This window comes from Camelus bactrianus, chromosome 13 (genome assembly GCF_048773025.1).
Source record: "Camelus bactrianus isolate YW-2024 breed Bactrian camel chromosome 13, ASM4877302v1, whole genome shotgun sequence".
NCBI lineage: Eukaryota > Metazoa > Chordata > Mammalia > Artiodactyla > Camelidae > Camelus > Camelus bactrianus.
In genome coordinates this window covers 63,489,342-63,516,501 of record NC_133551.1, presented here as the reverse complement: position 1 = coordinate 63,516,501, position 27,160 = coordinate 63,489,342, and the positions used below count along the sequence as shown (strand labels likewise).

The following is a 27,160-nucleotide window of genomic DNA, read 5'->3' as shown; positions in this document are numbered from 1 at the left end:
TTAGCTGAAGTCTTGGAGTATTTCTTCTAACTTCATGGCATAGGCTTTTATTCTCGAAAATATTAAGTGCTAAAAGTGCTATCATAGAAAGTATGAAAACTACTAACAAAATGATTCTATTAGTTACCAATTTATATAAAGTATCAGTTCATTCTCTCACCATGTCATTAAAGTAGCTAATACTATGAACAGGACCTTCAAGGAACCAAAATATAATTATTACTAATATACAAATTTAACATGGTCCATAAGTCTCCCCTAAAACAATAAATTTTTATGTTTTCTTCCCCCTAGAACTGGATGAGCTGATTCTAAAGTTCTTATGAAAAAATAAACAAGCAAGAATAGCCAGGGAAAAATAAGAACAAAGTTTAGAGATGAACCCTACCAGATATAACAAATTATCAATTCAATGCTTAAATCATTTAATCAGTGTAGTGTTAATCTGGATAGAGATGAAAGTTGGATCCATACCTCACACTATACACTGGGATTAAACTCCAAACAGAAAAAAAAACTTACAAGGGGGGAGAGGATGTTAAAAGTATTAGACGAAAATAAGGGTAATTCCTTTATGTAATACTGCACTAGAGAAGGCTCTGTGACTTAAAATCTATAAACTACAAAAGACTGAAAAATTCTACTAAAAATAAATGATTTCTGCATGGCAAAGAATACCATGAGCAAAGTCAAAAAATGAACAACTTATATCACAAAGAGTTGAATCTCTCTTTCATATCAGAGCTCCAGAAAATAAGAAAAAGATCAACAGAAAAACTGAACAGAAAGATAGGCAAAATTCACGAATACATGGTTCATACAAACAGAAAGATAGGCAAAATTCACGAATACATGGTTCATACAAAAACACAAATGGTCCTTAAATGCATAAAAAATTTAAACTCATGCATAGGAAACAAAAGCAAATCATACACAACATTGTAAAATGATTATAAATCAATAAAAAATGTTTAAAAAAAAGTCAAATCAAACACTAAAAAAAAAAAAGCAAATCATAGTAACAGCTTTGAGGTACTATTAGTTATGAGATTCAGCAAAGAAGTTTAACCATATACTATTTTGACAAGGATGAGGAACACAGATCTCTTGTATTTTGCTGCTGGGGAGGGTAAAATTGTACACCTCCTAACAAAGGGGAATATGATCATTATCTTAATAATTACCAATGCATTTACCCTTCAGCCCACAATTCTATCCCTAAGAATCTATCCTACAGATATATTTGCATTTGTATTATTAACTGAAATAATATAAGCTTACTCATTACAGTATTACAGTAACAAAAGATTAGAAACATCCAATGTCCAACTGGTTGAATATACTATGGTACATCTACAGAATAAAAAATTACGTAGTCATTAAAAAATGAGGAAGAGCTCTAAGAGCTGATATTAAAAAAAAAAAAAAGCCAGGATATATGTTGCTAAGACATTTTTTCCTATTTTTATATCTCCGAAATAGGAATCCAATTTATAGTCAATGTGACAGACAAGCACTTGCCATAGTTTAATTGGCAGCATTTTACAGTTTCTTGGTGGTACGTAAAATAATAGTATACACTTCCTTATAGCTGATGAAATATGATGATGAATAAAGCAAACAAAATCACTAGATACAGGATACCACTAACCATTTGTAAAAAGTAGAGAAAGAAAGAATATATACTCATATTTGCCTGTATTTACCTAAGGAAGCACTAAAAGGATAAGCCAGAGATCACTAAAACTGGGTATCTATAGGGGACAAGGGGGATATGGCAGATGTGGCTAGGGATGACGTGGGACTTCTCTGTCTGTACCTTTCTACATAATTTTAATGTGTGAACTAAGGAAATGTATCACCCATCGAAACAAAAAAATTAACAAACCCAATGAACACACTGTTGACTCAGATAAAGGGCTATCTGAGTAAAAAGGATTTGGGGATTAGACACTAATTTAAGAGGAGAAAAACAATCTAAAGTTTTCCACCTCTACCTTTACTGTTTTCCCCAATGTTGTCATATTGAGATCTAGCTCTACACTAGACAGGTCTAGACTGGCTTATTTACATTTTTTAAAACTCAACATGGATCTTTTATTCTTTTCTGAGGTGAAACCAAAGCATACTATATAAAAATTACTATTTGAAATTGTGTTTAAAATGTTGAATAAAGAAAGTCCCTTTAAGAAAGATATATTCAGGTTCTTTGGTTCTGGTTGATTATAAAACTGAACCAACCTGGCAACAAATCTTCAATGAATGGTAACACTTGACAGAGTGAAGCACCAGCAGAACTTTACTGGGTAAACTCCCCACTTCTCAACTCCCAAAATGAAAACAGTAACGGAGTATTATTCAATGACGTTTATCCAATCAGCATGGTTCAAGTTTATAGAGGCCTCCCTTTCATTCTGAAACTTGTTTTTCATCCAGGAAGAATGGTTACTAGAATAAAATCTTTAAGTTTTCTAACCTTATAAAAAGATTTAGGATGAATTTCAATCTGAGAGGCTACCAGAGGTATGTGAAAAGTGGTAGATAAGCTAATTACCAGCTATACTTCAGATCTTCTGGGGACGTCATTTCCCTCTTAATCTATAATGTTATTTTAAAAATGTTTTTATAGGAAATGAAATATAGGCTACAGTCAGTTTCTACAAGGTAGATTCAAGTTATAAGGGATCTTGCAAATAGATTTATCCAACCCCAGTATAATAGATAACATCCAAATTCGTAAGTTTTTTTTAACATTTTTTATAGATTTATAATCATTTTACAATTTTTTTAAATATTTTTTTACCGAATTCGTAAGTCTGAAGGCACAATTGTATTAGGAAAATAAACAAGTGGGATTAAAATCAAGCTAGTAATAAATAAAAATTTAAAATAAGGGCTATTTCGATTCCTAGTTCCCTTCCTTGACATCCATCTACTCAAGGATTATGAGTAAAAGATAGTACACAGCATTCTGAGTCTCTGGATCGTTCTCAGTGGATCTTCTTTGCTTAATTCAAAATGTTTTTCTTTACAAAAACTTTATCATGCTAGTATTAACCGGGGCTCTCCTCCAAACTAATCAAAAGTGAGGACTGCCCCCTCAGAACCTGTAATAAAAAGCCTGAGGAAAAAGACTTTTCAGTCCAGAATAATCCAACCACTAATTCATGGCCATCCAGAGTTGCTGCCACCCTGACAAGGGAAAAGACAGACACCAAAATACTCAAAAACTCACTAAAACAGCAAAGATGCAACTGTGAAGTGTCCCTTCAATCTCAGGAGTCACCTAGATGAAAGCCTGAGAACCAGGACTTATGGAACCATCCTTTCCCAGGCAAAGATCTTGGCAATGCAAGTTTAGGGCTTCGGAGGAAACTGAGGGCCCTCCACAGGATTTGCCATGCGCATTTTGCCACTATGGCCTAACAACAAACATGATAACCATTTGTCATTCTTCATGGAGACAATACTCTAAGGGAGAATGATCATTAAAAAAGAAAAGCTTTAAAAAATAAAAAGGACAGTTAGCTATAAATCTAAATAAATTATAATTTATGGCCATGTAATAAAAGTCACAGTATGTCAATGAATATTATAATTAATAATCTTCAAAACATTCTCTCTTTATTCAATAAGACCTTGTCTTTTTTCTTTAATTTTTTTAACCTTTGTATCCCTCTTAGTGCCTAAGCACTAAACAAACTCTTAATACATACAGAATACTTAATTGAAGGGATTTCATATCAGTTCCTTTTACACATTTAAGCTGCAGAAAATGGAATGGTTAATGGAAATTCCTAGACACCAACACAAGCTGTTAAATTTGGTATGAAAGCAACTCCGTGCCTAAATAGTTAAGATCAAGAGCTACAATTTGTATTTACTATATAAAATACTATATGAAAAATTTGGCCTTTATTCTGAGTACAAAATTTTAAATGATAACTGCACCCCCATTCCAAGCAATTGCATTTACCTTAGCCATGACTTCTGGATCTGGTTCTTCCACAGGGTCAGCCCATTCAACTGTAACTACATTTCCCCATACTTTTACTTTTCCACTCATCAGCCGGCGTCTGGCTTGTGCTGCTGACTTGTGATCCTCATATTCAAGGAAGCAGAACCCCCGATTCTTCTTTTTGTCATCGGGTTGATGATAGAGAATAACGTCCACCAAACCCTCTGTTAAACCAACAGCCAGATATATAAGCCAAAAGCATCCACCACACATCTAGCTATTAGGTAGACCTAAATCCACTTGCTGAAGAGCAAAAAATAACTGACGAAGCCTCAAAATGATTCGCTAATTACCTAGTAGACAATTAAATTAGCATTATTAGATATGGAGTTTGGGACAGTATTTTTAATTTTAGGGGTCCTGAAGGTACAGCCATAAACAAGTCCAACTACTGTATTCTGACATAACATTCTACAATGTTTTAGAGTGTTTGATGTAACATGACCTTAAAATTTATTGAAAATATTACCAAGGAACTTAAAAATCAAATTATTAATATAAATCCAAGAGAACTAACACTCAACAACTAATCATGACCAAAAATCATCCCTGAATCTAACTTTTTAAAACTTACTATTTTTACCAAGAATAAAAATAACTGCTTAAAATTGGTATACCTCTGGTTTTAGTCCTGTACCCTCATCTTTCCCTTTATGTTCTTTTTAGGTAGTACCTACTTTTAAAGAGTGTTTAGATTTTATTTCTAGACTAGACTTTTCAAATTTAACATGTCCAAAACTGTACCATCACTCCCAAAATCTGTCTTCTCTAGACTTCCCTATCTAATAAACAGTACCATCACCCAGGTTCTCAAGCCAGAAACTGAGGACTCATTCTTTATTTATTCCTTTCCCTCATCTCCCTTATACAATTCCAAGCCCATCTACTTCTTTCCATTACCATCTGGTACTACTATAGTCCAATCTTCTCTTTGAACTGCTATGACAGTCTCAATTAATTTACTAGTTTCTATTCTTAACTCCTCTAAGGCATTATCCTATAAACATGAAACAGATGTTATTCCCTGCTTAAGACCTTCAAATACACTATAAATACGATAAAATCCAAACTCCTTAAATGGTCTACAGAAGCCCTGTCTACCTCCTCTCATGTAATTCTACCCCAAATTCTACCTTTTAACAACACCAGCCTTCTATCAAATACTTCAATACAGCAAATTCATTCTTGTCTCACAGTCTTGGCACATGCTGCTTTCTTGAAATGCACATCCCTTTCCTCTCTGTATGCTATATCTCCTCATGGCTCATGTCTTGGATGAAATGTCATCTTACCAGGAAAGCCTTCCTTGACCATCAAAAACAGGGATAACAGTTACTCTCTAGCTAAATATCCTTTATTCCCTCTTCACAGCACTTACCACAATGTGTAAATATTTCTTAATTTTTTTCTTATCTCCTTTAGCAGAATGTAAACTCTTACAAGGGCAGAGAATAGATCACCCTTATTCACCACTGTATCCCAGCACATAGCACAATGCCAGCAATTAGCAGGCAGTGGATAAATACTTGCTGAAGGCATAAATAAATGGATACGAAATCAGAAGGGAGTTAGTGAGTAATAAACTGATAAGGTCAAAGAACTGTGCCATTAGGGGCATATGACCAACACAATTATGACAAACAGTGACAGTGGTTACAAAGTGGGATGCTAGCAGTCAAGACTTCAGTGTGTAGAATTTCTGGCAGCAAGACAATGTGCTCTGGATGTGGGAGAGCTGAAGCAAAGGACTGGAGATCAGGTGGTCATAAAACTAGGCTAGGGTATTGGATGGTTCATTCATATAGATGTTAAAAGTACTAAAAATAAGTCAATTTAGGGCAGAAGAGAAAGACTGTGAGCCAGGAGCAATCTTCAATTAATGAAAGACTGAAACCAGAAGAGCAATAGATAACAGCTTGAAGGAAGGGGAAAGGACTGTGTGTCTGTGGTATGCCCAGATGGCAAAAATGTAAAGAACAGTGGTTTTCACATGGGGAAATAATGGTCTAAAAGTGTTTTTTAAACTGCAGCTAGCATTAGTGGGTCTCCATCAACACTTTAAAAAATGAAATAGAACAGGAATATCGAACTAAAATTATATGTAACAAGCAAAAGTATAATTCTGTTAAAATTTCCCCCAGTTATTTATTATATCTATATATAGACTTGTGATATAAAATGTTCTTCTCAACCAATTCCATGGATTTAGAATTGGAAATTTCGAAAAAAATCTGACCTAGACATGGTAAAAGGAAAAAAGAGGATAAGAACTCTCATCCTCTTGGCCCTAAAGCACACTGAATGTCAGAGAGGAAAAGTCTTCACTTGAGGGCTACAGCAAAGGCTCTGGCCAAAGCCAAGGTTCAATTAAGGCAAAGAAGTGAAGGGGACATTCCAAGAAATTGAAGACATGAGGGAAGTTGCTTAGTCCAAGCCACTAAAAAGCAGAAAGGAGGCAAATTCAGACACTGAATAGATACCTGAACTCTTAGATTAAGATACACCTCCTTTATTTGCACTTATAAATAGTACCACAGATTTCCCAAAACTAATTTCTAAATACATTTTTGTTTTACCTGTGACTTTACTGAATTCTTCCAGAATGTTTTCTTTAGTCTTATTCTTCGGAATTGATCCAACAAAAAGCCTGTTGTTTGCCACAGAAATGCACACTCCAAGGTGTTTACCAGGGCGAATTTCATAGCTGTCACACTGAAAGGAAGAGAAGAACCAGACACCCCACAACCACCCCAAACTCAGAACAACTGATCTCAATCTAAAAAATTTAACAATTTAAGGTCAAACATTCCTTGCTTCATGAACTCACTGATTCCCTCATGCTTGCCCTAATATAAAATGCATATTTTTAAACTTGTTGCAGCCTCTTTAGTTTGGTTTTGTTTACCTTTACTGTTCCACTATACATAAATGGCTGAGTTATTTATTTTTAAAAAGATCTTATTTCATATTTCAGTCTTATCTATCTGAAAATTTTTTCCAGAGAATTTCAGAAAAAAATACCTGAGACTGACAATTCAGGGCCTTCAGAGATGAAATCAGATATAGATAAGCCATAGACAAAATAACAATATATAAAGAGTAACAAGCATGTTTAATCAATGCAAAAGAAATTTAGAAGAATTTCACATTCTACACAAAACAGAATCCTGAAACTTTAAACTGCATATCAAACACAGTACTTTCAAAATTATATATTTCATAAAAATATTTTATTTAAATAGCTCTGTGATGATTTCCTTGATAAACTTTACCTTCTTGTGCTTTAATATTACTTACCCATTACTTTACTAAAAGATATGTAATTATTAAGAAAAAAAAATCCGTATGTTGCCAGAAACAAGGAAATAAAACTCTGAAAACTTCTCAGTATTACATAAGCAAACTAGAAGGAAAAGTCCATAATAAAAACTAAAAGCTGGGTCAAGTTAGAAGTAGAACTAGTTTAGAAGCAACAGATGAAATCAGAAGCCTTGGTGAAAGAGATTACCATTCTAGAAGAACCAGAACTAGACTAACCGAGGCTTTTAGCAGTCTGGCAAAAGAATATGCGAAAAAACAATGATACTGTTATTCTGAGTTACTTAGATGGTTGTATCTTAATACAATATGAGTGAAGATATACTTAATTTGCATAATTTAACTACTACTACCACTGAAATAAGTACAAAGGGCAAAAGGCCCTACAGAAAGTAAATTACTAGAAGATTGGTTACAAAATAGTAGAAAAAGAAAGATTAAAGACAGAGAGGACTAGAGGACCTGGAAACAAAAAGAAAAGAACAAGAATATACTTAGAAAATAAACTGTATGATTAGGCCATGACAAAAACAAAGCAGATTCACACCCATTTCCTGAATTGTGTCTAAAAGTCACTGTCGCCCAGCTATGTTCCCTAGAACCCAACTCAGACTTCATCACTCATTAAGAATCCTACCCTAAAGTTTAACCGCAAGAACTGACATTTTGTCTAAGATCAAAAGAGAGAGCTGCAGAAGACAAATATTCAAATGAAACTTTAGATACTAATCACTCTAATGAATAACTTCTTAGAATTATGGGAGACTTTCTCTAACACCTTATTTCTTGGGTATTTTCATTTCTTTTTCACTTTTATAGTCAGGAAAAAAAGAGCAACAGTCACATGCCAACTAAGTCAATATAAAAACATTCAAAGCAAAAATTAAACAGTGAAACAATGTTAGATGCAAACATTTTTAATTGAGGTATTTCTCTGAAATAATGACTTGCTGGACAGTGGGCATTTGTTTATCACATACCAGTTTAACAGCTTCCTGTGCAGCTTCCTTTCCACAGAAGGTGATAAATGCATACCCTCTGTTCTGACCAGACAGAGGATCCATCATAAGACGGAGATCCCAAATAGGACCAGCCTTTTCAAAAAGGGGCACCAACTCATCCTCATATAAATCTCTCGGTATTTTACCTACAAAAACCTGAAAAAAAATCTCTGTGTTATAATCCCAATGTAAGCATTTGATTTTAGCACCATTAAGCCTAACTGTCCCCTTTTTTTAAGGGGTGGGGACACAAAGATGGTTAGAAGAAATGGGGACAATTTGAATCTTGTGAAGCTAACCCTAGTTTTTATTATAATGACCTTAGGGGCATTAACACAGAATATTCTATATTGAAAAATGGAAACTGATTAATGTACAAAACATAAACTAACAACTCTAAATTTTGAATGTTTATAATTTGTCTTTTTCTCACAAAAAGACAGGATAAAAGGCATGTATAAATCTTCATGGAAGTATTTCTGCATTTTACAGACACAATAATTGAATAAAAGATTGATAAGGTCTCCAAGTTTTTTTTTTTACTCTGAAATCTTTACTACTTAAAACTTCAATTCAACCTACCCCCTTCTCAGAATATTACATTTTAAGGTATGAAAAACTCTTCATCATCTGAAGATCTTGTGTTCTATCTTAGTTAAAATTTATGTAAGAGTTAAATTGTAATAATGAATTAGAATTAAACAATCAGAAACACTTTCAGTATACATTTACTATCAGTCCACAATTTTCAAGTTCCACCATGTCAGCAACACTGAAAACAATTTTTTGTTAAAACATTTACAATCCATACACAAAGTCTTGAGAAGAAAATCAGAGTTAGCATGAGATCAACTTTCTAGTGAAACTCATCTACGTCAACATTTTCATATTCTGAAAAATGACCCGAATAACATAATAACAGCGATGCAAAAGATGCCAAAATTATTATTGGAGATTAAGTTTCTGGTGTTAAGCTCTGGTGTAACAACAGTTGTGCTATCTTAAGATAATTCTTTTCAAAATAATCAGTTTCATCTTCCCTGCTATCTGGTAAAACATGAGGTCTTTCGATTCTCCAGCATGATTCTCACACAACAGTTATTCTAATTTTTCTACCTCCTGAAAAGTCTCCAATCCTCATTCAAAAAAATCTCATCTAAGGAGATCACCTGAAAAGTCATTGGTTACTTAATATTCCTTCCTCTAGGCCTTAAAAACTTGTCTCAACATCTATTTTCACTTCTTTCCTTTACACCTCAGAGAGAGATTTACTTCCTTTCCAAGGAAAGATTAGCTCCTTAACCCTAATAAATAAGCCCATTTCTTCTCATTCTTCTGGAAATAATCATAAACTTTTATTTTTTCAACTGCTTATTTTGCTCAGGACATTCCTTCCTTCCCACTGGTTCCTCCCTCTATCTTCAAACATAGCAAATCACTTCCCATAACAAAATAAAAATACAAAGCAAAATCCCTTCTTTAGCCTGTATCTTTCCTTTCACATATAAATGCTTTAAACACATGACCCACATCTGTTTTATTTCACTCACGTAGTTATTTTTTTCAACACATCTACTATATGCTTAGTACTATGCAGCTAAGAGAAGTATGAATAAGACACCTAAGGTATCATCTGAGTGATTTCCCTACAGAACCATCTTTCTAATGAAAGTACACTCTGAAAAGCACTTGGTTATCTATGCTCTCTTTAACTCTAAAAATTGGCTGCTTCTTCTAACACTAAACTGTGTGCCGAAATGTCACTAATGGACTTCTAAGGACCAAAATGAAAACTCTTTCCTTCCTCAGTCTCATCATTCTTCCCTTCTCAACAAGTGTTACACTAGTGATGCTACCTTCTGAAAATTCTCTTCCCTTAAGGTTTCAGAACTCTCTATAACCTGGTCTTCTTACCTTGAATTACTCCTCTATCCTCTCCATGGTGATTCTTCCATCCATCTAATAATAGTCTGTGTGTTTCCCAAAGTTATGGCTCTATTTCCCATTCTTCATGTATTTTCATCACTTTTAAGGATCATATCCATTCCCACAGCCCACAACTCTACAGTCATCTCCCAGTACACCCCATACATCCCAAGACCTAATTCTTTATCTCCAACTACCTATAAACATTTCCTCTTGGCAGTCCTGATTTTACCTCAATCATCAATAAGCCATGCCAATTGGGGGGGGGGCGGTAATTAGGTTTTTATTTATTTATTTTTAGTGGAAGTACTGGGGATTGAACCCAGGACCTTGTGCCTGCTAGGCATACACTCTACCACTGAGCAATACCCTCCTCCCTTTAATTTTTGTTTTTAAACATATATGTATGTATAGAAAAGGATGACTGTATCAGAATATTAAAAGTGGTTATGAATGCATGGAAAAAACTACTCTATTTTCCTTATTACATTTTCTAAATACTTTACAATAAAGATGTAATATATAATGCTACCGATAACAGCTCCCTCCCTACTCATAGAACCTGTCCAAACCTTTGACTCATGTGCCATGTATTCTTTCTAGAGACACAGTGAACACCACAGATGGGTCTAGCCATTCATGAAGCTTATGCTCTGATAGAGACAAATTTAAGAGATAAACAATATAATTCCAGGAGATATTAAAAGCTAAGAAAAACAAAAGCAAAGAAAAGGGATAAATGAAGAAGAGATTGTATTTTAATTAGAAGGACCTCCTTGGGGAGGCAAATTCAAACTGAGGCTTACTTGAGAAAATAAGGTAAAACTCTGAAGAAACAGTATTCCAAGGTGATGGAACAAGTACAAAAAGATGGAGCACAACTGACATATCTGAAGAACAGCAAAGATGCCAGTGATTGAAGTAAAAGCTTCACACAAGAGGCAGTGAAGGGAAAGAGAGAATGGGGCCAGATTAAGTTAAACCATGGCTAGAAGTTTGCATTTTATTCCAAATGTGTTGGGAAGACAGAGGATCTTGAACAGACAAGTAACTTAGGTTCTAAAAGGAATATTCTGGCAGCTGGATAGAAAGTGGACTGTATAGAGAAACAGGCTGACCAGTCAGGTTAACAGGGCAATTCAGGCAAGGGATGGTGAAGGCTTGATGTAGTAGGGTGATAGTTTGAAAATAGGGAGAATGTGAAAAACAGTGAGTTTTAAGTTATGCTGGATTCAAATCTACCTTTTAGTTACCTTGAGCAAGTTTCTAAACCAGAGTCTCAATATCCTCATTTGGGAATAACATCAACAAGAGGGTTCAATTTTCATGTGACCAAAGAGCCCACATCCTGTTCCTCATTTTATTCCCAGGATTGAACACAGTGCCAGGAACATAATAGCTGCTCATCTTTGAATGAACTTATGAATGAGTATGTACCTCATGCTGTAACTTATGTGCTAGATCCCATTCCTTCTTTCCTACTCAAGGACACTTGGTCCAGTAACAATTTTATCATCAATTTCCCCTTCATACATGGATCATTTCTATCAGCACATAAGTATGTTATAATTTCTCCCTTAAAATTTAAGTTAGAACCAAAATATATCTTGACTATAACACCTTCCAGCTATTGTCCCATTTCTCTGCTATCCTTTGTAGCAAAATTGCTCAAAAGAGCTATACATACTTGGTGCTTCAAATTCCTCATTTCCTAGTCTCTTGAATCTTCTCCAAATTTGGCTTTTACCACCATTCTAGTCAAAGTCACTAATGACATCCACGTTGCCATAATCAAGTATCAATTTTTAGCCCTCACCTTACTTGGGAAATTTGGTATAATTGACCATTCTTCCTTCACTTGACTTCTGGGACACCACACTCCTGGTTTTTCTACTTCATTGGCTTTTTCTACTCAGTCCCCATTGCCAGTTCCTTCTCATCCCCCCAAACTCTAAATGTTGAAGAGCTGCAGGAATCAGATCTTAGACCTTTTCTCTAGCACACACACTTCCACGGTGACAACAACTGAACTCATGGTTTTTAAATACTATCTAATGCTTATGTTTCCCATATTTATAATTTCCAGCTAGAACTCTTCTATAAACTTGAGGATCATGTAAGCATCTGTTCACTCAACAGCTCCATTTGGATTTCTAAGAGACATCTAACTCATAACAAGTTCAGAACTGAACTCTTATCTTTCAATCCTGCTAATTTGCTCTTCTCCACAGCCTTCACATTTCAATAAATGGCAACTCCACCCTTCCAGCTGCTCGGGTCATAAGTCTTTAAGTCATCCTCAACTCCTTTCTCTCATACTTCCACATTCAACTCATCAATAAGTTCTGTTACATATGCTTTCAAAATATCCAGAATCTGACCACTTCTCACTAGCTTCAGATATATCACTCTGTTAACACTATCAACTCTATAAATGAGCATTCATTAACAGAGGACAGTACTAAAAAAAAAAGCTACTGATAAAAAGTGTTCTGAGACAAGAAATACACAAGAGAAATTGGTATAAATTTTGAAATGTATTTTTTGGTGTGGCCAGGCTCTCTGGCCACTCCTAAGCCTAGCCAAGTTAGAATATTTTTATATTTGAGAGTATTTGTATTTGAATATTTTAAAACTGCTCTGGGAAGTAAATTCTGCTTTATATTCTTTATAGTAAAATGATACAATGGTGCTTCATAATTCCATTGTTCAACATCCATATTTTCTCCCTTCTCATTACAAATATACGCAAAAGCAGAGACAGCACATGCAATGGCACTGTGAAAATATATCTGAACACAGCTAAGTAAGGAAGCTAAGTGTCAGATTATTATACTACTTATATAACGTGTCTATATTTTTAGAATCATTTAAGTTTGTCTCATTAAGCATACCTATAGCAAAAAAATCTGTATTTTCAGGAAAAGCAATTTAATGATCAGCTTGTAGAATTAATAAGAGCAAGCTCCTTATACTCTAAAGTATCACTTAAGTGTTAGAAGTCCAATTTATAGCTTTTCCCATAAGAATACTGTTCTATTTCAGAAGAAACATCTACAAATGTATGATCAACAAAGTACCCAATATTATAATCACTGGGGTCCGTGAAGAAACAGGCCAAAAATACTGACTTCTCTGAGAAAAGGCTGAAAATAAACAATTTAAAAACTAATTAAATGACACAAATGAACTTATTCAGAAAACAGAAACAGACTCACAGACATAGAAAACAAACTTATGGTTACCTGGGGTGGTGGGGATGGGATAAATTGGGAGTTCAGGATTTGCAGCCACTAACTACTATACTATATATAAAATAGATAGACAACAAGGTTCTACTGTATAGCACAGGGAACTATATTCAATATCTTGTAATAACCTATAATAAAAAATATGAAAAGGAATATATATGTATAATTGAAACATTATGCTGTACCCCAGAAATTAACACATTGAAAACCAACTATACTTCAAGAAAAAAAAATTTTTAATAAAAACTAATTAAGCATCACTCCTTTTAAAGCTCTTTAAACTCAATTTTTAGTTAACTAAAATGTAATAGAAATGTTTTCCTTTTATTAACTTGTCGGTTGCTGAGCCATTTTGGCTCCATATGAGCTGTTCAGAGTAAGCACTCAGTCATGTGCAGGTTAATACTCTCCTTCCAGAACCAACAGAATGTAGTGAATACTGTAACAGTTCTTCCTTTACTCACCAGGCATTAAGGCTTTGAAAAAGTTTTGGCTGTCTACTATCTACCATCTAAGTGAAAAAGTTTTGGCTATTATCTATCCATCAAATACTTCAACAGTAATAGAGGAAGCCCTCTGAGACTCCAGAAGTTATTAACAGAAGTAACCAGGCAGCTCAACAGTCTTTTATCTACTAGGGTTCTTCCATTATCCAGCTCGTATTTACTATTTTGCAAACACAGCAGTTCATCTTTATATATAATTCAATTCAGGTGCTACAAAGTCACACACTTACAGGTCTCTGTTAAATACAATGGTTCTCTAACACTTCCATTAACTAATAAATCAAAGAGATTCCAATCTACCATTTCCTTTGACTTTCTCCACAGAATATCAGTGCTTATAACCAAGCTTATTATATACCCAAGATCTCCATGGAGATTACATTTATGTCAATGGAAACAAATTAAAAGAGTTTTACGATACCAGCTGAAGAACACAAAAGTATTGTACCACATGGTAACTAGATTTATCATGGTGATCATTTTGAAACATATAGAAATACCAAATCTTACGTTGTGCACCTGGAACTAACATAGTATTACAGGTCAATTATACCTCAAAAATAAACAATTAAACAAACTCATAGAAAAAGAGATCAGATTTGTGGTTTCCAGAGGTGGGGGGCGGTTTGGGGGAAAGAGGAATTGAATGAAGGTAGTCAAAAGGTACAGACTTCCAGTTATAAGCACTAGGGGTGTAATTTACAACATAATAAATATAATTAACACTGTTGTATGTTATATAAGAAAGTTGTTAAGAGAGTAATTCTTAACAGTTCTCATCACAAAGAAAAAAAAAATCACTATTTTTTCCCATTACTTTAATTTTGTATCTATATGAGATGATGAATGCCCACTAAACTTAGTGTGGTTATCATTTCATGATGTATATAAGACAAATCATGCTGTACGTCTTAAAGTTATATGGTGCTGTATATCAACTATTTCTCAATAAAACTGGAACAAAAAGGAAACAAAAATACAAAGATATTTTATCCAGACTAGGTCTGAGAGCCAAGACACGTGAAAAAAACACATTTCAAAATCGATACTTATCATTCTTGTGTATTTTTTGTCTCAAGGCCAATGCTTAACAATGAGTGCTCATTTATAGGGTTTATTTATAGATTTTATCCAAAGATAAAACCCCATAGTCATCTCATAACTTAATTTTAATACTGTCAGTCTCAGGCACTGACCCTATTTTCAACTTAATCACGAGCTTATAATTTTTTGGGGGGGTGGGGAGGTAATAAATACCAATAATTTTTAACAGTAATGAACCATAAAAGAACAAAAACCTGAATCTCAGAGCACCAAAAATGACATCAATTAAAACCAAATATTTATTTAATCTATCATCAACCCAATATATTAAAAACCTCCCATCTTTCAAAACTTTAATTTTCAATAAGTATAGGCCAAATCTCATGAAGTCTAAACTTATGGGAGGAATCCAAAACTTTAACATTGTAATCTCGTAACAAACTGCTTGACAGGAGTGGCTTAGGCTGGTGATCTCATATAGAGATTTTGCTGCAACCCTATCTGTTATATGTAATGATATTACAGGAAAAAGTGTATGTCTCCTAAAGAGGCAGTACAATATAAGAAAATGTATAATACATATCTTACAATTAGCATACTGTTTGTTTCTAACTGGATACTCAAAACAGTTTATCCTATTTAATTGTTCAAATACCTCCAGTGAAATCTTTGAGTACTAGCAAATCCCTTCCTTATCTATATAATGCAAAAATAAAACAAGTCTCCATTAATGAGCTCATTAATGAAACCAACTAAATGGGCTAAAAAAGTTCATTTCTGTAATTGTGAAATATATACAAACAACTAATTTTCCACAAGTTATACCAGGCACTGTGAAGAATATAGCCATATATATAATTTTTATTCTTAAGGATTTTATAACTAGTCAAAGAAATAAGACTAGGAAAATGTAATGACAACTGGTAAATACTAACAAGTACATCACATGCTGAATGGTATACGATAGATAACTTTTTTGAAAATGTATTCTCTTGGAGGTATTTCAAGCTGCCTCAAGAACAAGAAAAAGGCAAAGGAGTAATTCCATTTTTTTAGACTTTTTTTTGGTTGTTTTTTTCTTGGGGGTGGTAGGGAGATTAGGCTTTTATTTATTTTTAATGGAGGTACTGGGGATTGAATCCAGGACCTCAAGCATACTAGGCACACACTCTACCACTGAATATACCCTCCCCACCCTAGTAATTCCACTTTTATTCATTTTATGAGGGCTTTAGGCAAGGGAAAAAAATCCTAATGCCAAGAACAAAATTTAAAACCATTAGAAAAAAAATACATACAGTGTAGGAGTCCAAGTAAGAATATTTCCATATTGTTTAAAAATAAAATATAAATGTAGATTTAAAAGGGTTCACAACATAAGTAGAACATTAAAGATAAAGGATGGTAGAGGGGGATTAATGAGAGGACAAAAGTGAATGAAAAGTTGAAATATTACGCACTTGTATATTATGTTTCAATGACATTTGTTCCTATAAGGAATGTGTGACTGAGTCCCAATTCCAACTCTATCAATAGTTATATAACATTAAGTAATTTATACCAGTTTTTGGAGACTCAAAACAAACATGTAGTTTATCAGGTATCATAAAAAATAAAAATGCTGGGAGCCCTTTTAATAATGTTAAATATTAAGAAATAAAATATAAAGTATAATAATGTTTAAAAGAAGTTCAGGGAACAAACACTAATAAATGTAAACTCCATTCTATACAGAATGAAACTAGAATTAGCTCCAATATAGACCTAAAAAGTTCTGTTAATAGGTGATGTCTTTTTTTATCTATTCACAAAGTAGAAATAATAATGTTTGCTTTTGGCTATGAAAAGTTTCAGCTTTTAGGAGGGTATCATTGATAAGTTTAAGATTTCTTAGAATTCTAATATAAGTATGAGATACATAATAGTATCATCTAAATATTTAACTGACATCATCACCTAAGGAAGTTACCCCCTTATCACTGTCTTAAAGAAAATCCTGTGAGATTATCACTTGATCTGGTTTAAATTTTAAGTTACAAAGCCATGATTTTAGTATTCAAAGAAAAAAACCATAACCAATCATTTGTTAAATACTGTGTGCCTATTATATTCCTGGCATTACGCTAGGCACTAAATAGATAGTGGAGACACCAAATCAGAAAAGGTCCCTGCAGTAACAGGGCTTACATTTTGGTACAGTTTTCTCCATTTAAAGGGTTAGACTGGGCTAGCATAAAAGCATACGAAGAAACCTTCACAAAGGCACAGATGGAGGAGAAATTCCTTCGTTGTTCAAGTACAAACCAACATGCTCAAACTTTTATCTGATTCTACATCCTTCCCCTGTGCAACCCACTCCTTTCAATAAATCTCTCTATAAATACTGAGTATCGTCTATGTGATGGAAGGAAGGGTCAAGGAGGGAGGACAAGCACCATTCAAAATTACTGACATAAACCAAAACCAAAAACAGAAAAAAGCAATTATTTGTCCTTAATAACCTCACCCCAAGACCTAAAATGGTGTGTTCCCAACTGCATAGTTTTAGCAACCAGTTCCAGGAACTCTACATCCCTTTAAAAAGTGTCTGGGTATCTACCAGTCAACTGATTACCCCTGTTATAATGGCAGCAAAATACAGGTGGCTATCCAAAAAAATAACAGCTACATTTTGGAAAAAAATCAAGTATTCTTTCCCATCATACAATAGCTAGAATAATTTACAAACTGGAAAGATTTCCCTGTATTTTGTTTTGGTTTGGTTTTTTGGGGGGAGGTAATTAAGTTCATTTATTTATTTTTTTAATGGAGGTACTGGGGATTGAACCCAGGACCTTGTGCATGCTAAGCACACACTCTACCACTGAGCTGTACCTTCCCCCTAACTGAAAAGATTTCAGCAAACAGCTGAAGAACACTTACTTCTGTTCCAATTCCAGGTTGCACGCCAGAGTATACACTGTCTGGTGGAGGACCACCATACTTCCTCTGTCCTGTGGTTACATCCAGGGTATAACCAGTCCTCTCAAGCAAGGCCTAAAGATAATTTTATGTAATTATTTATACTTGAATATTAAATACCACACACACAAATCAAAATATTAATCTTTTCCAAAAGGTTCCCCAACATCTTAGGCTACATATTTTAGTTAGGCCAAAAAAAAAAAAAAAAAAAAATCACACTGGTTCCTCTCACACATGTTGCTCCTACTTTTATTTCTCCTTTCCATACATTTAATGGAAAGAATTACAGGCAAATTGTCTAAGCACATACCACTTTTTTGTTATGAGAAAAGAGAAAAGGGGAAAGGATAGTTAAAACTCTAACATAAGCTGACCTCAGCCTACCATTCATACCTATGTATCACAGTATTTCTCATTTTGTACCCCCTCTGCATCAATTAGGTTTTTTCATTAGTTGCTCCCTTCACATATCATACTTACATCCACCAATGACTCTTTTCAAATAAAATGTTCTCTAGCCTTAAGAAATCTGAAGTCCTACCTTTCATGCAGCTTCTCTCATTTACTATTTCTCACATCTTCCTACTCTGACTTTCTATTGTACTCAAATAATTTAACCTTTATTTTACTTGATCCTTTTGTTTTGTACTCCTGCTATACCATAAGCTCCATAAGAGCCAGACCATTTCTCACACAGCCCAGACTCAAAATATTTGGCAAATACCAAATGAATATACTCTCAGGTTTCAAAAAACAAATAAAACCATGTTTTCTGATTTCCAACCTTCTTCACATTATATGAGGTAATAAGAGGAATCATAGAAAAAAGATAATGTACTTGCCCTTAAGAATTTGTATATATATGAAAGGCCTACAGAACAAAGACACAATGGAAAAAAAGAAATGCAATCTACCTAAAAAGGGGAGAATTTTACACTTCAGGTTCTAAGAGATTTTAGACATCAAGTTCAGTAGTTTTCAAAAATATCTTTGGAAGAACCCTGAGATTCCAGTTATCTTAGACCCTCCATTTTCCCACCTTTGATTATTTTAACTATAGAAATACACGTAATATATAACACATACACATAATATGTATACTACATATTTACATGCTACTTGTATAATGTGTAATGTACACATATTACATACATAATACACACCTTATCAAGAGCAAATAGCCAGCTTTATGAAAATAATATAGACCTATTCAATGAACAGTAATAAATTAAAAAAAAACAACCATTACATCAAATAGAATTTTCACCTATTATTTAAAAGACATAAGAATGGGAGTATGCCTTTTTACAGAGGGGGAAAAGATACAAAGGCAGTCTATATAAGCTAGTTATATGACAAAAAATATGTTATGTTCCTTGTCTAAAACAAAACTATACAAACTTCAACATTAAATAAAACAACTATTTCAAACTGAAAGGTCTATCACTGCAGCAAAACATCAATATCCATTTAACTAAGGTGTTAGGATCACTGGGCTTTTAACTAATAAGCCCTATATTTACCTTTCAGAGCAGTTTATCTACATAATAATAATAGTAGCAGTAGTAGTGATAATGACAATGGCTCATAGTTATACTGTTCTTCCTACATTCCAGGTATTATTCTAAACACTTGATATATCTTAATTCCTTTAATCATTCCAACAACTCTATGAGGTAAGTACTATTACCATTCCCAGTTTACAAACAAAAAAACTGAGGTAAGTAAGAATTCAGAAAGAGGAAGGCAGTTATAAAAAAAACCTCTTCTGAAAGAGAAAAAGACACAAACTGCTTGGAAAGAAACTGAACCAAGAGTCATGATCGAATCCATCCAAAAACACTTACTGGAAGTATCAGTAAATATATATCAAAAGGAGTAAGGGAGTGTGTATTTAGGAATTTTCACCAAACATACAGTTAAACATTGTTCCAAAAATTCTTCTTATGTAGTTTCCCCTATATTATCTCATTTCCAAACAACAGGGTTTTTTTTTTTAAGTGCAAGAAAAGCTTCTTCTAGGAAACATGAAAAGAAGCATTTGATCACATTAAAATTAATTCACTTTCACTACAACCATTCAAGTCAAGTTTTACCTTGATTTTTGCTTCATCAGGCCCCTTTGTGGACTCTTGCACTTTGCTTCCCTGTTTCTCTCTTTGCCTGTAGGTCTTCATAACTCCACATAAAAATGCACTTTTGTTCTAGAACAGCCAAGTCATTCAATGAAAAAGAATCACCAGAATTGTTGAAGGGTCAAATACATAATCAAATATAAATTTCAAAAGACCAGAATTTTAACAAAATATTTACTCATTTATTCACTCAACAAACATTTGCTGAGTGCTTAATATGTGCCAGAGGCTGGAGCAGATAGCAGTTAAAGACAGACAAGACCTCAGCGAACTTACCTTCTCCACTGGCAAAATTCTTCTATTTGTTGATATTTAAATGCATCTGGGATATTTTTGCCAAATGTCCCAAAACTATCCCTCCCACCTACGTTATTTCCCTCCAAGATAATAAAACAGGATCAGATAGCCCAAAAATGTTACAAAGGAGTGGGAGACTTTTACTTTACACCTATGTTTCTGAAAGCTCTTTGCCATGCAGATCTTTTTCTTTAACTTTTTAAAAAAAAGTAGAGGTGGTCACAAACAAAAGAAATCACTTCTCCAGAGGAAAAAAGGTAACAGTAAAACAATTTCAGATCATTAGCTGTTCAAAGACATTTCAGAATGATGACCTTACCTGAACATGTGATAAGTCACTTTCCTTGAATTGCTGTAGTACAGACAGAGCTCCTTCTTCATTAAATTCCCTGAGAGCATCAATTGCTCTTTCATCAAGATCGACATAAGCTACCAATCCTAAAAATTAAATTGAAAAGGGGGTAGCATTATTGCAACAAAGGGGATAACCTAAACTGTGCTATCAATGTTTAATCAAGAATTGTTACATTCAATACTATCACTAACTACATTCTCATTTAACTATATGCATATAGGCAGCTATACAAATACTATATACTATATACAAAGGTCAAGATTACAAATACGAAAAAAGATAAAATGTCAATACCTATAAACACGAATTTCAATCCCCACACCCCACAAAAAAAAAAAATCCTAACCCCATTTCCCACTCCCCAAAAGGTTTAAGTCTTGGACGTTAAATCTGATGTACACACTGTACTATAGATTAAGCATTAATATAACAAGTTCTGGTTATGCTGGAGTAGTAAGAACACATTGTATTTCCCAAGGATCAACCTTCAAATTATATGCACTGTTGAAGTTGATGCTAACCACACAAGAAATGGGGAAAAAAATGAGAGAACCACTTTTACTAAATAATTCTTTCCACTCTCCAAAGTGTCAAAGGCTTTCCCTCCTTAGCACCAAAGATAAAATGAAATGCATTTGTTTATCTGAGCATCTACTTTGCTGCAGTCAGAATGTGGAAAGGCATAATTTTAAGCTTTTCTATAAATGCAAGTGCAGCTTGATTAATCAATTCTGAAATTCATATTTTGAAGCATTTTTTGTTCTTCTGAAGTGTCACACAGATTTTTAAAGATGCTGTGGCATTCACAACACTGTCAACAATGACAATTTTTTTAAATGGCATTAAAAGGACTTTACTATGGACTTATGACAAACTATACAGAAAATATATGCACTGTATTCTATACATGTAGCATATTTAACTGCACACAGAACATCTACTGAGTTTAAATATAATTTAAGTCTGTTAAATTCTATAGTTCTCAAAATATTTCAGAATTGATCCAATGTAAAGTGGAAATATTTGGCAGATTAAAACCCCCAAGTCCATAAGAACATCAAAAGTGACTACATTTTGGTAAAGCCAAAAAGAACTTTATTCCATACAGTAAATATACTTTAAATAAATTTAATGTCACTTGCAAAGTTACCTTAAAAAATGTTGCCATGATTTATTTTAAAAGCTCAAAATGAGCATGCCTAAATAATTGGACTTTCCTTACTTAAATACTCCATACCACCACCCAAAGCCACAACTCAGGATACCCATCAATCCTGTTATCAATCCAACTCTACACCCAAACCATCCACCTCTTATCAATAACAAAACACTTAGAGAGCATCTCTAAGCAGATCACTGCCAATTCTCTATGGCAGAATGTCACGGAAAGTTCCTGAGGAGTGATTTTCAAAGGGGACCATCATCCAGGAGTCATTGTGAGAAGTCATTTTTATGTCTAAAATTATCCTGAGCTTCTCAGATTAAAAAAAATTTTTTCAAGGACAAAAAAACATATATTTGTTACTATGGTACTGAAGACACATTTGTGAGACAATTCAATTCTCACTCCCAGAATCTGGATAGGCACACAAAACACAGGTAGAAAGTTTCCATCTATTGCCCAAAAGGGGGAGGAGGACACATTTATTTATGAACAACACTCCCTAAGGGTAAATATTTCTCTCCCTCTTTAGAACTTCAAACCACTTACAACAACCATATTAAAATGTTCAAATTTGCTTAAGCACTTAACCATGGGACTCTCAGATTAAAAAAAAAAAAAAGCAGCTGTTACAAACCAAACACTTCCAAATTACTGAGATGTGGATTTCTGTCTATTAGAAACTAGACAGGCCACAAACTCAAGGAGTCTAACATTTATTATCATTTCAGACAGTCTAACTAGACCTCTTATTATGCCACCTAATCAGACCTAAGCTGATTTAACAATCACTTTAAGAAACTGGAAGTAGAAAGTAAAAGCAAATGATGACTGATTTAGATTAAGAAAAAACTGTAAAATTTGGTATGTTGAAACATTTTAATTGGTGGTACATCTAAGACAAATTGATGTACTGTTTGTTCTGAAACAACTAAGACTGCATATTCAACACTAAGAAGGCTTCAAAATAATGAAATAAGAATATCAAAGTCAAACCCAATATGCTCTCAATGAAGGGAAAGTAACATTCAGCTCTACATAGATCAGAAACAATAAGTAATATTTAACCTTAAAAAAATCTATAAAATTCAAAGTGGTTTGCCCTCACTTTCATAACCAGTCAGAAACAAGAAATGCATATTATACCTGTCTGAAATATTTCATCAAGTCTTTCTGCCACCTTCTGTGGGAGGCCTGCCTCTATCAGTGTCTTGTAGTGTTCTGTGTGAGTTACACTGGAAGTATCCATTGGTTCTTCCTCTTCTTTTAACTGTACCGCATTACCATTCACCTGATTAGCCATTTTATTATGCTGCTGGAAAAAATTCAGGAGCTATATTACATTAAGCCAGAAATAACTAGTTTGTAGGACAATGCATGATTTATCTAAACTAATCTGTATACATGCTGCTAATAACCTCTATCAAAATAATATCTTGATGCCTTTTGTGATGTATCTGACCTAAATTTGCAATAATAATCCTGTAAAACCATAGAATATGTACATGGAAGCATTATATCTTTAAGGAACTTCATGTACAGTAGGTTAAATAGAGGCTTGAGTTAATGAAAACAGCTGTTGTGTCCTGATGAGAATATCAACAAATCACTACAAAATCCTCAAAAGCCCCTCAGCTCTCAATTCTTATAGTTTAAAAGTTTGGTTTAAAAACAGAATGAACGCCCACAGACCACTTAATCAAGGTTCAAGGACTTTCAAAATTTCCTAGCTCTGCTTCAAATCCAAGATAGTAAAATAAATGCCCTGTTGTCTCTAGTTCAACATGCTGGTGGTTTGGGTTTTCTCCACCTCACTTAAAACAAAACAAAAAAACAAAACTTGACATTAATTTTTGTTCTAAAATTAATTTGCTATTCCCATTCACAGATTTAAAAGAAAAAATGACCAGGTTTAGAAGCTAAACAATTGTTTTAAATCCATATAAAATAAAAACTGAGCTACAGTTGAGGTTACTTCTTTAAAAAAAAATCATGAGTATATATTGAATTTTTTGTATCAGTAAAATAAAGCTGGAAAACACTGAAGAACAGACAACTAACTTCTTCTAAATAGTTTCAACAAACATTACCTAATTAGGATAAACTTAGGTCAAGTGTCTCAGATTAACCCACCCAAATCATTTTGGGTGTTCAACCTGTATGCAATGCTGAAATGGACCAACTCCCTGAAGAGATATTAAAAAAAAAATACAAGGCCAGTCTCTATCCTGTCTCCTCAAAAGACAGGGAATTAAAGTGCATTTGTCTGTGCTGAAATGATAATGTGATGAAGATAACAAGCAGCAGAATAAAGACAATGCAACAAATACTGAAATAAAGGACATGAAGGTGGATCTCAAGGAAAATCCTACTTTTCTTCATGAAACTCAAGATACCTAGAAGCTATAAAGAAAATACAAGTTTCCCAAAAAAGCACTAAAACCCATAAGATAACCACACTTCCAGATTGCTTATCCAAACACCACGCAGATGCACTAGGTGCAGTTTTGACTTAAAACAACTTCATTTCAAAGTCCACTGATGTTTAATAGAAGTTAATTAAAAAAAGGGGGGTGGGGGGAAGACTGAGAAGGAGGTAATAGTAGGAAGAGTGTAAGATGCAGAAAGGGTTACTCTGAAAATGAGATAAACAATATCATGACTTCTTATGATTACAAAACATTATTAAGACTTAGTAACCCAATAATGTCTATACAGACGCGGACTCCGTGGTTAAACTCTGGATGGATAAATGTTTCTCAAGGCAAACCTCAAATTCTGATGAACTGGCAAAAATGAAAACATTCAAAACTGGCACACTTTTGATCAAGAAACTGCCTACAGTATAGGACGAATAGTTAACTGATTAGTACAACCTATTTCTATACAGATGCATCAAGTCCAAAAACCTCTTTGTGAACATATAGTTGTTGTCCATGCTCCCCCACTCCCAAATATGGCCGTAAATAAGATTATCAGAACTCAAAAGTTCTGTTATCACAAGACTCTTACAGTATTGTACCTGGGAATACTATTAGTCACCGAAAGAAAGCAAAATGTTAACAGAAAACTTCAATGAACATCTGTTAAGGTGGTATTTTTTTTAAAGTATATGTAAAGCAAAAAGACAAGTTGTGTATTAAGCACAAGATAAAAATACGTTATGATTACCATTCATTGCAAAGGCTCTCTACAAGTTGATGCGGAAATCGGTCGAAATTAAAAAAAAAAGTCTGTAAACTTTCACAACAACAAAAAACCGGTAAAACTATTGGACTCTAGAAAATAAAACCCTTCAGATCAAGGAAAAACTTCTTCAAGTCAAATACAATGTGCTTATTTTAAAAGACATTCATGTCATATGAGACCATTTTAAACTCTTGTGTCAATTCAATACAATGCCACACAGCCAAACCATATTTCTGGATGCAGCAAATATACTAACGTGACTGAAGTCATTTGCTCTAAAGATTTTTGCAAAAAGTAGAAATTTAAATAAGGACTGCTAGGAGATTTGGGAAGTCTGGCACTAGCTCCTCCCTGACTTTTTCTGAACATCTCGTGCAAATTCTTCACATTAAGAGACCGACTTTAAAAGAGCCAACGAAATGAAAACTAACGGTTATCTCATGGCTTAGGAGTGTCAAGCCCGTATCCTACGACTGACTCATGAGACATAAATCCAGCCTCTGGAGGACAGCAAAAATTTTAAACAGGTAGTGTGAAAGGACTGAACCCTTCAAGAACCCCATGACTTTAAGTTTTAAATGTTGGCAATACGGTTTCTACCGCAGAAGAAAAAGAATCGCCTTTCCAATTTAGTACGCCTATGACATTCTTTGAATTATGTATCTCAGGTGCCACTCGAAGCCTAAGTTTCATGGCCTCTAGTAGTCATTTTTTCCTTCAAATCTCGCCTCGCAGCATGCAGAATGGGGGAGGGGAGGGAGGCTTCCTACATAAACCGGCCTTTCGGCCTTTGCTTCATACAAAAGTTTTCTCCCGGATCAGGTCACCAGGGGTTAGAATCCCGCCCTCTGCCTACCCCACCCCCGATGCCCGTCCCGATCATCAACACATCCCACTCGTGGCTGGGCCGGCTGAAACGCGAGCGAACGGCTCCGGCGGGGAGAAGCGAGGGGGCCGCGGGCGCCTCAGGCCGCGTGGAGCGGAGGGCGGAGGCGGGAAAATCGCGGCCGACACGGCAGGCCGCGCGGAGGACACTCGGCGGGCCAGACAGCGCGGGCAGGGGGTTGGAGGGGCGGGGGGAGGATGGGCGAGGGTGAGGAGGCGCCTCAGCGGGGCTAGGCCCTCAGCTGCGCGGCCGGACGAGGCCGAAGCCGCCCCCAGCCCATCCCCACCCCCACCCCGGGGCCTCGGACCGAAAACGAAAACTGGGGACAAGGCGCCGAGCCCGGGCCGGGCCCGGTAGGGTCGGATCGGGGCTCCCGGCCCCTCCCTCGGCGGGCTGGCGCGAGACTCACCAGGGCAGAGCTGGGGCCGGCAGCCAGGCCCGTGAGAATCAGCGCGAGGCGCTTTGAAAACGACTAGAAATGGCGCGCGCGCCACCCCTCCCCCCCCACAGACGGAGACGCGATCCCGGCAGCACACGGGGTTTCCCGGAACTGCTTCCAGGGACTCCGAGAAGCCGGGCAATCACTTCGCGCGGGCAGCTGACGGGCAGCTCAGACGACCAGTAGTAGCGAGAAGAGGCGCGCCACGCCGGATGACTCTGGAGCCAATCGATGAAGCCGTCGGCTGAGCCAATGAGGGAACTCAGCGCCGCCGGCTGGGGCGCCTCCGGGGCGGGGGTAGGAACACAAAGGGGTCTTTGGTGATGCCCCGGGTGGAGGCGAGGCTGCGGGGCACCAGGCCCAGGAGGGCCGAGGCCCCTCCCTCTTCGTCTGCTGCCGACGCGAGGCCGAAAAACTAGGCCTCGCGACGCTAGGCCGCCTCCGGAACCCCGCCCCCTACCGTCCGCGCCGGTCTCTCTCAGCCGCGGCCCTCCCGCCCCTTCGCCGGCGTCGCAGCGCCCGTAATCCCCCCGCGAGCCGTCGCCGCTCGCTCCAGACACGCCCACCGCCACGCGGTCCGGCCTCGGTCTAGGTCATCTTTTAGGCTCCGGTTAGAACACAGTTTAAGGATTTGGCTCATCCGTTTTGTTGGGAGAATTGCTTCGCGTA

At 35.6% G+C, this 27,160-nt stretch overlaps 1 protein-coding gene across 5 annotated transcripts in view; it reads right to left on the bottom strand.

Moving 5' to 3' along the window:
* The window catches only part of HNRNPR (heterogeneous nuclear ribonucleoprotein R), a 30,542-nt gene extending 3,925 nt beyond the window's left edge, over positions 1–26,617 (bottom strand). The window contains exons 1-8 of one of the 5 annotated variants that reach the window (XM_074377195.1): positions 26,462–26,615; positions 23,124–23,292; positions 20,780–20,898; positions 20,125–20,232; positions 17,987–18,100; positions 8,317–8,493; positions 6,596–6,730; positions 3,977–4,192 (exon numbers count right to left, since the gene is read on the bottom strand). In XM_074377195.1, the coding sequence (XP_074233296.1) occupies positions 3,977–4,192; positions 6,596–6,730; positions 8,317–8,493; positions 17,987–18,100; positions 20,125–20,232; positions 20,780–20,898; positions 23,124–23,280 (1,026 nt within the window). In that variant the 5' untranslated portion in view covers positions 23,281–23,292; positions 26,462–26,615. Of the gene's footprint in view, positions 1–3,976; positions 4,193–6,594; positions 6,731–8,316; positions 8,494–17,986; positions 18,101–20,124; positions 20,233–20,779; positions 20,899–23,123; positions 23,293–26,461 lie in introns of all 5 variants that reach the window. The other 4 variants (XM_074377196.1, XM_010957379.3, XM_010957382.3 and 1 more) reach the window with 4 other exon arrangements.
* Positions 26,618–27,160: the final 543 nt, after the last annotated feature.